At 35.2% G+C, this 14,527-nt stretch overlaps 1 protein-coding gene across 1 annotated transcript in view; it reads right to left on the reverse strand.

The window, feature by feature from the left end:
* Nucleotides 1-1,819: 1,819 nt before the first annotated feature.
* SLC12A7 (solute carrier family 12 member 7) overlaps nucleotides 1,820-14,527 on the reverse strand; it is a 324,493-nt gene continuing 311,785 nt past the window's right edge. Inside the window, exons 22-26 of the mRNA XM_045005934.1 lie at nucleotides 13,422-13,538; nucleotides 11,678-11,859; nucleotides 10,015-10,029; nucleotides 5,204-5,337; nucleotides 1,820-4,544 (exon numbers count right to left, since the gene is read on the reverse strand). Coding sequence (XP_044861869.1) covers nucleotides 4,453-4,544; nucleotides 5,204-5,337; nucleotides 10,015-10,029; nucleotides 11,678-11,859; nucleotides 13,422-13,538 — 540 coding nt within the window. The 3' untranslated portion in view covers nucleotides 1,820-4,452. The remainder of the gene's footprint in view (nucleotides 4,545-5,203; nucleotides 5,338-10,014; nucleotides 10,030-11,677; nucleotides 11,860-13,421; nucleotides 13,539-14,527) is intronic.

Raw genomic sequence — 14,527 nt, forward strand, 5'->3', positions numbered from 1 at the left:
CGTAGGATTTTCAGATAATGCTTCTAAAGGTGAAAATATAAATAATTGTGATTTAATTATATCACGACATTTAGAAATACAAATGCTATGTTTTGTAAAAAGTGTAAACAGTCAAAAATGACTTTAAATAAATCATAAGTATGTTACAATATTCACAGTCATAGAATTTGAGGTCAAAAGGGATCACCAAACCATCTATTCTGACCTATATATCACAAAAGGGATCACCAACACGACCCAGCACTCACACACAAATCCCAACAACTAAAATTAAACTAAGACTATGTCTACACTACCATTTATGTTGATATAATTTACGTCATTCAGGGGTGTGAATAAGCCACCCCACTGAGTGACATAAGTTACACCGACCTAAGCACTGGTGTGGACAGTGCTATGTTGGAACTTCTCCTGCTGACATAGCTGCCCCCGTTCATTGTGGGTGGATTAATTAAGTCGACAGGAGATCTGTCTCCTGTCAGCTTAGAGCGGCTACACTAGAGAGCTTACAGAGACACAGTTGTATCAATGCATTATAGCCCTCAGGAGACTAAACTAGTACATGCCACAAGCAGAGAACAGAAGGGATGGAGGTGCATTAATGCCCAAGGCTCCTGCAATGGAAACTGATTAACTGATGCAAGTCCACGAAAGCTCATGCTGCAAAACGTCTGTTAGTCTATAAGGTGCCACAGGATTCTTTGCTGCTTTTACAGATCCAGACTAACACGGCTATCCCTCTGATACTTGATTAACTGAGATGTACCCAGATGATCCTGGCAATCAGTCTGCACTCCATGCTGCAGTGGAAGGCCAAAAACTCCCAAGGTCATTGCCAATTTGCCCTGGGGTTGCGGGGGGAGAGGGAGGGAATTATTTCCTGTTCCCACACATGGTGATCACAAACAAATAAATAACTTTAAATAAATCATAACTATATAACTTCAAGTATATTAATAATGAATATTGTAATAAACTGCATTTCTGACTCTGTGTAAGAAGAGTAAGGGTGCAATTTTAAAAATTCCTAGCCATGAGATAGAAATTAGCCTCTGGGCATGCTATGCAATATTTTCTAGTTGTATAGCTCCAAAGTACTTTTTGAAGACTGGTAATCAAAACCCCCTCTTCTTTGAAATGTCTCTGTTTAATTAGGGAAAATAGTGGTGTTTTCCTCTTCCATTAGAAATCTGTGAACTATATAGATTAAAAAATAAAATAATAAAAATATAATAAATACCTGTGGATGGGTATAAAAATTAAAATCCTGCTTAGACTATTTATTAGTCAATCTATTAGTCAGGGAAGGTTTTTCATCAAATCATACATGTGGTAAGAATTCTACCAACTCTATTTGGTATTACTCTTCATGAATTATTTGCATCTACATCTATCTATATTATGTGGATTGACTTAATTTAGCCGTTTGTTTTTCTGTTTTGTTTTTTTTAATATAGCACATTATGGCATTTGGTCCTCCATTGGATTCAACTTGTGAAAAATTCTGTATATTCTTGTAATTGTTATTTGCAGCTTTTAATTTGTATAAATTTAATACCTGTATTATCTAATTGAGTTCTTTCTACAATTATTTACACCACTTTTTCTCTAGATTTGATGGCAAAAATTGATGGCAGTATGAATTTTTATTATTCACCAGTCTTTTTCTGTCAATCATTTTTATATTTAGATTTGAAACAATACACATGGCATCAATAAAATTACTTGGTTTGTACTGACAGAGCTTATTGTATTGTGTATCTTCCCCATCAACTATTTTCATATGAGTATCAACAAGAATGTGTAGCACAGACAATAGTGGTTTCAGACAGTTTTATTTATTCATGAACATCTACACAAACAAAGGGAAACATTGTCATTTCTAAACATTTACAAAAGTATTTCGTATAGAGATAAGATAATGATCTTGCAAATATTTTAGTATAAACAAAAAATAACCTCAGGGTTATCTGGCAGGTACTTATGCTGTAATACCAAAATGTACTTGTAGCCATGATTCATCTTCTTAATTTTCATAACTATTAGTTTCAAGGATTGTGACTTTCCTATTTAAAAAAAATACTTACTAAGTTAAAAGCCATATTTGCATACACTGAAAAATGCTGCACTTTGATGTGTACCCCTAATTCTTATTAATGGCTAGAGTAGCTTATGGTATTGCATCAAAGAGATGATGGATTTCTTTCTGCTATTTCAGACTAGATATTTTCTAGATTCTTTTAGGTACATATTCATAATGAATATTACATCAACACAATCTTTCATCACACAGTTTAGCAAACATAATTTCTTTAGCTGTTTAATTATTTTTGGAATTAAGTCTGTCCAATGTATTGAATGGTATTGTTTCTTGTTTACGAATACATTCAGATTCATTCTGAAAAAGTGTTACATCACTTCATATTTTTGCAAAAAATATTTTTTATGAGCTATGATAGCCAAATTATTATTACAAGGAATCTAGGATGTGTGTTCCAGTTACAATATTGAATGAGCTTTGGTACGCCTAACTACTCTACCACATACTCTAAAGTTCTAAACCAGAGAACTGAAAAGAAAGCACAAACCAAAAAATGTGCATGTTTAGATATACTGCAGCAAAACTATTGAAGAAATCTTTCAAAACAGGGCCTGGAACATACAGCATTTACTTCTAAGGTTGCTATAAGTGTGTGTAAAAATATTTCTTTATAGAGACTATAAACAGTAGATACTGTTGTACAAAGAAAACAAAATGTAAAATGAGTTGACAAGTAGAATATTTCTTTAATAGATAAGCCATTTTTATCTATGACTGAATATATACTTCATCAATGAAATTTGTAGAAAAAATGACTTACCTGAAATGCTTACTGAAAATATATTGGCAGATCTATCATTTAAAACATGAAATTATGTTCCCCACACAGAATAACATATTTTATTTTACACATTGCACTTTGTCTTTAGTTTAATTATGCCAGATCCCTTAAACTAGTATAGTCCCTAGGTACTATTGCAATATTTGTGGCCAGATATTTTCAGTATCAACAAACACTAGGCAGTTACAAATAGTTTTAAGATGTAATTTATAAACTTAATTTTATGGCCAGTCATAATGCACAGAGGTGTATTATTAACACAAAGTTGAAAAATACTATATAAAACAAATATCTACAAAGTTAATAGTTTACCCCCAATTCAGTTGACAAAGAAATTCTTCATTTATGTATTTTATAAAAAACCTGGGTTTTCAGAAAATCAGATTTCCTTTCAAGAAATAAAAATAATAAAAAGAAATAGGGCGACTGTTCCTGCATTTAATTTAAAGCAGAACACTACACTTAACTAGTCAAAGTGAACCTCCTTATTTCCCACACTTCAGTTTTATCATTTGAATTTGACTATTGCATGCCGTGTGTTGAAAATTCATCACCCATCACAAGGCAGAATCACAGACATAGGATATATAAATGCCCTACTTTCCCTATTCTCTTCCCCATCACTTGCTATGTCCATTATCTAAGCAGGAGATGGTTAAAATTCTCGAGTTCTGGTTGCAGTTCTCAGACTGCTCCAAAATGCAATAGCCCCCAAGGTGGCTACTCTGGGATCACTGGAATGCAGTGGGCTACAAGCATGAAAGGAACTGTGTGTGAAAGGGTAAGTAGAATACCTTCACCTCCAATTGGAGATTATCCTTACACAGCAGCAGTGCAAAGGGGGTCACAGATATTTTTTATAACTTAGTAAAGTCAGCAAAGTAAAGTTTAGATAAAAATACAAAAAAGGTAATTTAAAAGAATTATAGTAGTTAGTAATGGCTGAATTGTGAATTTTTATTTAACCAATTTTGAAATCAGGTAAATCCTTCAAATTCCTTTTATGTCAAATAATTAAATATGTCAAATGTTTGTACATATTCCTGAATCAATATGAACCAAGAGACCTAAGATGAAACTGTGATCACAACAGTCACAGATGCACCACAGCAGCATCTATCAAGAGGACAAAATAATAAGACCAGGGTTTCTTGTCTGAAATATTTCATGTTTTGTTGATAAACTTGGGAGGTTTTAACATCATTAAATTATTCTTTTGTAGAAGCAAAATAATACAATTAATGTTACTAAAAATGCAGATGTCTGTTTTTCTCTGTTTGTGCACATTTAAAACATTAGTTACTTCATCTGCCATAAAAATTACCTTTCCCTTCTTGGGTCTCACACCAAGATTGCTTAAAAAAATACCCTCCTGATCCCCACATTTATTTAATACTACAATATATAAATTTCTTCTATAAAGATAAATCTATGTAGGAAATAATTTCAGATAGATTCCTTTGAAAGAAAGCAGTACACCTGATCAGAAGATTCAGCTGGTACATCATTTCAAGTACACAGGTAATTTCATTTTAACTGTTCAAATTACTGCAGTTAATCTGTAACAGCATTAGGAGTAAATAGTGATCACTTCACGTCCACCACCTCGCACTAAGAGAACTCTGTTCAGACCTTCTGTCAAAACTTCCAAAAACTCCATGTCTGGGGGATAATCAAGTTAAGGCTTTAAGATTATAGACAAGAAATAAAACAACCTTTAAAACATAATACTAAAAAAAACCACCCTTAATAAATTGTACTCCTGCATTCAAAGTGCAAGTGCAGCAGCCACAGCCAATAACTTGTCTGAAGCACCTAACACATTCATCTTTCATGAAGTGCAGCCACAACAATTTTAGATCCTAGCATGCAAATAACCTGCCAGCTCAGCTCAAGAAGGAGTAATAAATGTTGGGATCTAATATAGGCACCCCAGAAGTACTAATAAATAGATAAAATTGGCATTAAACTCTATTATTTTTATCTAAGCATTTTAGATAAACTGAACCCAAAATACCAGTGTTACCATTAAATAAAGACAACATTTTCTACACACCACTTTTGGTCTCATAAAAACATATTCTGCAAACCCTAGTCTTAAAGGCATAGTTCCCACTAGTTAAAATACAAACAAAAAAACCACAGTACAGACCAAAAAAAAGCACACAGACCCTATATACATATAAACAGATATACACATGCTCATTCTACTCATTCATATAAATTACAACTTTAATTTTTGCAATTGTTGATCTATACGATATTGTTACTTTTTTGTAATATAGTATACTTCACCATTAAAACAATGCAGCATAGGATACAGTTTTCATCCCCTTTTTTGTTTTTAGGAGGTCCAGGCATATTCAATAAAACTAGCTGAGCATGTTGTGACTTATTTAATATTACTCCATTGAGCTTCACAGCAGTGTGCATTCTTCTCACATTTGACTGATTCCTAGTATATAAACAAACTTTTCTAAAGTAAAGATATTATTTACTTTAACCAGTAACTATTTTAATCTGTACACCATACATAAATTCATGAACAACGATAATTAGTTGAAAATCTAATACTTGTGATAGAAGGAGATGCTTAAGAGGGTTAAATTTAGATCTCAGTACAGCTTAACTTCTATAATTATAGTTACTCATTTATTAAAAATAAAGTCCAATTTTGATGGTTTATGAAAGATGGGCTATAATTTTAACTTAAAAGTGGTAATACTTTCCTTCAAAATAAGATAAAATCTAAACACAAGTATTGCTTTCAGGATAATTTCCTTATAAGTGAAATTTAAGCCAAGGAGTGGATATAGATTGATAGGGATGCCTAGAAATATAACTGAGGGAAGAATGCAAAACAGGGATTTATGATGGAAATTCAGACACAATCTTTGCTAAAGCATTTCTAAATGCACTGTAGCAAGACTATGCACAGTGGGATTTCCTTTAAGTTCCTTTGAAAATCCCAGTGTAAGTTAAACTACAGTCATACTATAAAATCTTTGAACGAAATTCAGTTCATAATGGGAAACTATATGAGAAAGTAGCAAAGTGGTTAGTTGTTGGCAATAACACCCAAAGGCACTGCCAGTCATTTTTTAAATTCATCATCTCACAATGGTTTTATGACATTTTTTCTCCTTGTTGTTTGTCTCTGTCTCTAGAAATAAGTTATATGGACAGGCTTCTGAGTTCACTGGTGTGAAAAGATACAGAAATAGGCATAATAGATACAATGACCAGATATCAGAATTTATCAGGATGTCTTGGGTATTGCAGAGCTGTCCCATTTTTCTGAGTGGTCCTATTGAAATCAGTTTTGTCCTGGCTTCAGTAAAAATTATTAGACATCTTGGGTGACTCCCACTAAGCTCTTTGTTTTCCACATAAACAGATATCACTTCTGCTCCCACCAGCCACAAAAGAAGTGCTTACATTGTCATCTAAATGGCCACAGCTGAAGCTTTGAAATTCTATGTAGACCTCTTTCATGGTATGTGGGAGCTTTTGGAAGGAAGCCCCCTTCTCAAGCAGTGATGATGATGATGATGATGATATCTTTCAATGAGGGAAGGGATGGCTCAGTGGGCTGAGCATTAGCCTGCTAAACCCAGGGTTGTGAATTCAATACTTAAGGATCTGGGGCAAAATCATTACTTGGTCCTGCTAGTGAAGGCAGGGGGCTGGACTCAATGACCTTTCAGGATCCCTACAAGATAGGGATAGCTCCATATATTTTTAATATTTATTTACAGGTTACTATGCTGACCAATGCTAATTCCCATATGTTTTTATTTAACACTGTAGTTTTACTGAGATAGCAGAGATGCATCTGGGTGATGAGGCCCTGGCATCCTGGTTTGACTCAATGGTCTGGCAGAGTGAGGGTTGTCTGGCAAGCAGAAGAAGGCCATAGCTTACTCTCTGAGACTCCAGAAAAGCTACATTATAAATACAGCATATCTCGGACTTGGCTTAGGGGTGAGGGAGGGGGAGTAAAAGAAGGAAAAGGGACTGCCCAATAAGAGAGGTCCTATATGGATCTAGAGAGTTATAGCCTCAACATTCCAGTGATTCCTCAGCTGAGGACAGCAAGAGGAACTAGAAGTTGAAATGAGATCACTACTGCAAAAAACATTAAATTAAAGCCATAAAAGAAAATGGTCAGAAGAAACTTGTTCAGTTGCCAGAGGCATAATTTCAGGTGGTCTGAAGTGAGGGCAGGGCTGTCCCCAGCAACACTGGACTGTTACCAAATTCTAGACATGAGACACAGTCCCTCTAATTAAGAATAAAGGGGAAAGCTGGTAACAGAAATAAAATAAGGCAAGAAATTGTTCATTCCTCACTTTGTCCTCTATTTTCTTCTGTTTGTTTTCCTTTCTTCATGTTCTAGTGTTCCTTCAAATAATCAAAAATCACTGCCCCCTCCCCCACCCCAAAAAACAAAGTTTGGCTTAAACATGAATAAAAACATAAAAATAAAGTTGAGTTATTTGCCTTTTGGTTTTTGAGCAGTAGGGTTTGTATTTTAAAGCTTTTCTTTACATTAAAGTTGAAATTCTCATTTAATCACAATATTTCAGGCCTTGGTGCTTTAAGGAAGATACCAAAAATCAGAAGAACTGGCAACACTGATTATTAGACAGTGAACCCTACCTCTTGGGGGCAGCAGACAGTGGGAGAGCCCACAATAGCATGATTCCTTCAAAAGCTGCGGCTGGAAGTGTTGAGGCAGAGGGCCTATGCATTTATCCAAAATGCACAGGTTTAGAGACCCAAACCCCATGCCAATTCCAAGTGACCCTCCCCTCATATGCCTTCAAATTACAGCAAAATTCTGAGAACTGAATTTCTCATCCAACACATACGGTTTTCCTATAAAAGGGATATCTAACATGAAGAAATTATTAATTGGAGAAATTGTTGGATAGGAACTCAGTGAAGGTGACAGATGACTGGCACTTTCTGGAACAAGAAAATACAGTAGAACCTCAGAGTTAAGAACACTAGAATTATGAACTGACCTGTCAACCACACACCTCATTTGGAACTGGAAGTATGTAATCAGACAGCAGCACACACACACACACACACACACACACACAGCAAATACAATACAATACTGTGTTAAACATAAACTACCAAAATTAAAGGGAAAGCAACATTTTTCTTCTGTATAGTAAAGTTTCAAAGCTGTATTAAGTCAATCTTCAGTTGTAAACCTTTGAAAGAACAACCATAACATTTTGTTCAGAGTTACAAACAGTTCAGAGTTATGAACAACCTCCATTCTCAAAGTGTTCGTAAGTCTGAGGTTCTACTGTAGTTTGGACTCAACTTTTGGGATTCCCTGTAGTTTAAAGCATAGTGATGTGAGAAGACTACAAAAAAATGATGGATTTAGTTAGGAATGGATTAAGGCATGAATGAGGATTAGAACAGAAACAGTCTCAAAGTAAGGATAAATTATGGCAATATATCACCAGTGGTGATAGGCAGATTAATAAAAAAGGGAGATGTATAATTCCAAGGCTTGTGGCTTTGGAAACAAAGTTAAAATCCAAATAAACCACGATTTTATGTCAGTAACCCTCAGCCATATTTACGAGGGCTGTCAATTAATTGCAGTTAACTCAAGCGATTAATGCAAAACAAATTAACTACATTAAAAAATAGTCGCAATTAATCGCAATTTTAATCTCACAGTTAAACAATAGAATACCAATTTAAATTAATTATAAATATTGTGAATGTTTTTCTACATTTTCAAATCTATTGATTTCAATTACAATAAGAATACCGTGTACAGTGCTCACTTTATATTATTATTTTTTATTACAAATGTTTGCACTGTAAAAAAGATAAAATTAATAGTATTTTTCAGTTCACCTCATCCAATCACTACAGTGCAATCTCGTCATGAAAGCACAATTTACAAATGTAGAATTTATTTTACAAAAATTCACTCAAAAGAAAAACAGTGTGAAAATTTAGAGCCTACAAGTCCACTCATTCCTACTTGTAGTTCAGCCAATCGCTAAGACAAACAAGTTTGTTTACATTTATGGGAGATAATGCCTGCTTATTTACCAAGAAGCGGGCAGAAATATCTATTAACTATTTACCCTATTCCTTCCCTACCTGTTTGCCATGCTCATTGATTGTATAATGTTTAAATTTAGATTGCAGGATCTTGGAGGCAAAAATTACTTTTTCTATGAAGAGCCTAACACATTTTTGGGTGCTATCAAACTAATAATAACAAGATTAATTTGGATACAGATTTTTTTTAACCTGAAGGATTTACTTCATTGTTTACAATTCTGTGGAAGTAATTATGTTAGCTAGAAGATGACAAAGAGAAAAATCAAAGATCATAGAGATGGAGCTACAGAGTCAGCAACAAAACACAGAATTCTGTGTAGGGTGGAGGATGTCTTTTAGCTCTTCTGTCAAAACAGAGAAAACCCAAGAACGGAGAGAGGAGGAAAAGTAGTGGCTTCTAGTGGCTCCATCAGGGTGAATAAACTCCTTCTGGATAGTTACATGATCTGTTTTTATGAATCCGTTGGTAAATTTATTTGCTCCCTATAGCCCAAATGAAGGGTGTGGGTGGGGGGGGGAAGAGGTGTTACATTGCAGGAGGAAATCTACAGTTTACCAATTGGGAAATGGAGGCTTTTTGAATAATACAATTTTTAAGTCTCAGTCTCATTTTTTTCAGCCCACAGTGCCATACAGTACCATAATCACAATTAACATTTTTAATACATACATTCAATGTTTTAAGAAGATAATTAGAAAAAATGAAGGTCACTTATTTTGCAAACAAATGCTGTCAGATATTTAATGAAAGATTTTGCAATTGACTATATTGAGTATCATTTTTTAGAAACTTATATGTATACTATGAATTACTCTGAAATGAAAAACTGATGAGGTTTAGGAACTAAAACAGAAAAGGGTGTCAGGAAATGCTATGCTAATTATATTCACATGCCAAATCACAATATGTGCACAATATGCATACTGTAAATCATGGGAAGCGACTGCTTTAAAGGAAACATGCAATAATAATACACAAGAACCAGGGAACACAGCCTAAATTAAAACAGATTTGACTTACAGATTTCCCCATTCTCTACATGGAAGAGAAACAAACATGTATAAATACATTGCTTTATGCTATTTGGTACATTTTTAAATATAGCAACTTCAGCTGATAAAAACTGTACAACTTTAGTGGTTTGAATTAACCTTTCCTTTATTGACAAGTAGTATAATTTTAGAGTTCTAATATCTAAATAAAAAATGTCAATCTATGTTTTTTCATGATTCAAAAGGTCTGCTACCAGAAAAGAATTTAAAAAACAACTATTTTAAGTAAAATATGTTAGTCTCTAGTATAGCTTCTGAACAGAATAGTATTTTAAAGCAAAACTCTATCATAACCAAACTGATATTCTGCATTTGTAATAGGTAAAAATTTTCCAAAAAAAAAAAAAAAACAGGCTCCAAAGTGACTGAAGTTTCATTTTCAAGAGCATCTAACTCATTTGCAGTAGCAGTGGCAGCCAGGGGCTCTGGCACCAGTTTAAAGGGCTCAGGGCTTGGCTGCTGCTACCACCCCAGGCCCTTTAAACTGCTGCCAGAGCCCCCAGCTGCTGCTGCTACCCCAGGGCTCTGGGGGCTATTTAAAGAGCCCAGGGCTCCCCTGCCTCTACCGCCCTGGGCCCTTTAAATAGCCCCCGGAGCCCTGGGGTAGTGGCGGCAGGGCTCCAGCGGCAATTTAAAAGGCCCAGGGCATAGAGGCAGCGGGAGCCCCGGCCCTTTAAATAACCCCTGGAGCCCTGCTGCCACTACCCCAGGGCTCCAGCAGCAGGATTCTGGTGTCAATTTAAAGGGCCTGGGGCTCCCAGGCCCTTTAAATTGCAGCCTGGGGAAGCCAGGCTGCCCCGGTATGGCACACCGGCTTACTTTCACCTCTGCACTTAGGGTACATCAACACAGCAACCCACCTTTCCTCCCCCGTGGCAGCGAGTCTCAGAGCCCAGTTCAACTAACTTGAGCTCGCAATATCGGGCTAAAAATAAAATAACAGTGTAGATGTTCCTGCTTGAGTGGGAGACCGGGCTCTGAAACCTGGGCTGGAAGAGGGTCTCAGAGCCGAGCAAGAATGTTTATACTGCTATTTTTAACCCTGTAGTGCATGCCCGAGTCAGATGACCTGGGCTCTGATACTCCCTGCTGCAGGAGTTTTCTGCAGTGTGGACATATCCTTAAGCTCCTGTCTTGCAGCTTATACATGTGGGGAAAACCCCAGTACCTGGCTAGAATCTCATTGACTTCTGAGGGCACAGGGGTCCACCAACCTATTGTAACTCACATAAGTTACAATAAACCTAAGCCTGTTTAATTAGAGTAGATGGTTGAATGAATTTCTTAGGGCAATATTTAGCATCTTCTTCACAGTTATTTTCAATAAGAACATTATACATGTAATATGACAAATGTAAAATGTGAAAAAGCTTCTTCTAAAGCACTGTTACAAGTAATGCAAATTTATCAGTCACCCAAATTAGCACTTATTGCCTCAAACATTAGCCTCCTCTACGCTTCACTTAGGGCCTGATATTGTAAACACTTATGCATGTAAATTCTGCCATTAACTTCAGTGGCACTACTCCTGTGTATAAAATTACATGCATATGTTTTTACAAGATGAGGCCTCAAATAATACCAGAAAAAGGATAAAACCAGAAACTTATTAAAATCACATTTGTACTTACGGCTTCATGTTGAAGATATCTTTAAAACCTGTTATATTTGTTTCTCTATTTTTGTGCTTTTCAGCTATAAACTTTTCTTTAGTCCAGGTCATTTGCACTTTTTCAGGTGTAGCAGCAGCAGCATCACACTTAACAACAGCTGCTGAATGGGATGCAGTGTTTCTATCATGGATTAACTGAGCCTGAAAAAAAATAAAGAGAACAGGTCAAAATATAGTAGTTTTAGAGAGACAAGGAAATTTAAATCACTGATCCTGCATCACCTAAATCAATGGGAATTGATAGACTTTAATTGGCTCAGGATCAGCCCCAAGAGGTTTACAAACTATGATACCTTATGCTGCAAGCACATGCTTAACTTTAACATTGAAGCCAACAGAACTACTCAGATGCATGAAGTTACTCATTTGTTTTTACTGGGGTCTAATTGAGAGGCTTATTTTTATAGTTAAAACTAAAGACAATTTGCTTTAATGAAAATTTGAGTCCAAATTACTATGCAACTTTAATTCCAATTTGAAGATTTTCCTGGGAATTTCCTTATGTTTAAAAAGATGTTTTTCCAAGCTGTGACCCATTAAGAGTGAAAAACAGACCAAAAATATATCTGCAAATACTTTGCACTAAGCAACACTAGCAGAGATATCAGAAACAATTAACACTGAATTGGTATCTGAAATTAAAAAAAATCAATATCACTGTTTAGGACAGAAATAATGTCTGTCTGTCTTTCATTGTTATGGAACAGAAGACATTAACAATCGATTGTATTAAAAAATGCAAAGGGAGGGAAAATTTTGTGTTAGAGATTTTATTTAATTGCTTAAATGGAAATTAACACAAATATGCCCACAGTATCTAAAGTATGTGGAATATAATGAAACACCAATGTAATGCCACAAACTAGGATACCCATCTTTGGACATAAACATTTAAAGTGCCATATTTTCCTCATAATCGAACTAATAAAGAAATTGACGAGTGACACTTATAGTGTAAAGATTCAGATGTTTCACCGGAAGTATAAAAATACTGTTGCTCTCTATTTTTGAGAAGATAAAGTATATCTTTAGGGGGTTTTTTGCACTCCAACAGTAAAATTGACTTCAATGGGGCCAGAATTTCATGGTAGGTTTCTGACTAAATGGACTTAGAGATGCTTCAGCACTGGCTATATGCTGCTTGATACATGATAGACTTCTAAATGGAATCTTTATTTTAAATATTTTGAAGGAGTAAAATATGCTTCTCAATTGAACTCCTCAAATTCTAGAAATTACTTAAATGAGGAGAAGGGAGTAGTTGAAGATATCTTTGCTAATTTTCTTGAGACTTTTAGAAATTCCAGACATTACTTCTCAGGAAATTCTAGAAATGAGAGAAGATGTAATATAGTGAAAGTTTGTAATACCAGGTATATACACAAAAGATAGTGCTGTGATAATAAAAATAAATCATAGTAGGTAATACTAAAATCTAAATTGCTTGAGGGTTGTATCCAGACAAGAGAGAGGAGAAGATGAGAAGACTGTTTTCTATCGCATCACTGCTAGCATCAATTTTGTTTAACCACGATTATTTATTTATAGGAGGAAAATGGGCAAACATTTTGTAAAATGTTTGAAAGCTTTAGAGAAAAAAAATCTGCTATTTCATTTCCAATCCTTAGTACTACATTTTCTAAAGTGGTACTGTAAGTGTTGTAACGAGAATGGACTATCTAATCAGTACTACTTCAGACTACCTCTTCTTCTGGATTGTCATTAGGCAGCAGAGCCTGTATATCTTGACCAATGGACTGTGGACTAGAGTAGCTTTTTCTTCTGACTGAGCCTCGAGACTCATCAGTGATGCTCTGAATCTGGGACACGAAGGTCACCAAGTACAACCAGCATACAAAAAAAAGGATATAATTAATTATGCTACTCAAATAACAATTTGTCTTTATTTAAACAGCTGAAAGTGGAAGTATTCTGAAAACAGATACAGATGCCACTATGTAATTGTGCTTGCCTTTCCCAAACATGGTGCTCATTTGCACAAATTAGCATAGTGATGTATTTCTAAAATTTGATGTGAATCACTACTTTTAATTTAAAAGAAACAGAGATCAAAGAGTTATTTTGTACTCAAACATGCAGACTGTACACAAAAGGAAAAAGTTATTTACTTCAATAGAAAGTTACACATGTAAAAACCTAGCTCCATAGTAAGTTAATAAGTTTGTTTTCTTGGTAACAGACAATAATTTTTACACAAACCCAAAAATAATTTTAGAAAGAACACACACACATACAAAACATGTATTGAACAGCCAAACTCAAACACTCGTAGTAAGATTACTGAACAACTATTGATATATGTTCAGTCTGAATGTAGGTTTTGCCAAGGCATGTTCAGTATATGAACACCTGACTTTGTGATATCAACTTAAAACACAAAGAGCTTATCAACCACTTGGGACCTGGGAATCAGTAGACACTCGTGACCTCACCTCTCTACCATAATGACCGACCTATTTTCTCTCCCACCCATTCCTTCCAAATTCTTACTCAGACCTTTATTTGTTTTATAACTTTTCACACACAAGTGATTATTCATGTACAATGGTCTCCTTTGCAGCACAGAAAGGGGTTGGGTTCATAAGAAAGCCTGGGCATTCATTCAAGGCTCAGTGGTTGCCTGCATGTGGTTGTGGATCTTGGCTAAGTTCTGTATCTTGGTTAGGCCTCGAAATAATGAAAGCCTTCTAAGGTCAAAGTGTATCAGTTAAACCTGGGATAGGTAGGATGCTGTGGAGTTGAGTTCTGAAAAAAGGAAGGCCAGCAACACTTAAACGATGGTTGTTCT

The sequence above is a fragment of the Mauremys mutica genome, chromosome 2, assembly GCF_020497125.1.
Source record: "Mauremys mutica isolate MM-2020 ecotype Southern chromosome 2, ASM2049712v1, whole genome shotgun sequence".
Classification (NCBI taxonomy): Eukaryota; Metazoa; Chordata; order Testudines; family Geoemydidae; genus Mauremys; species Mauremys mutica.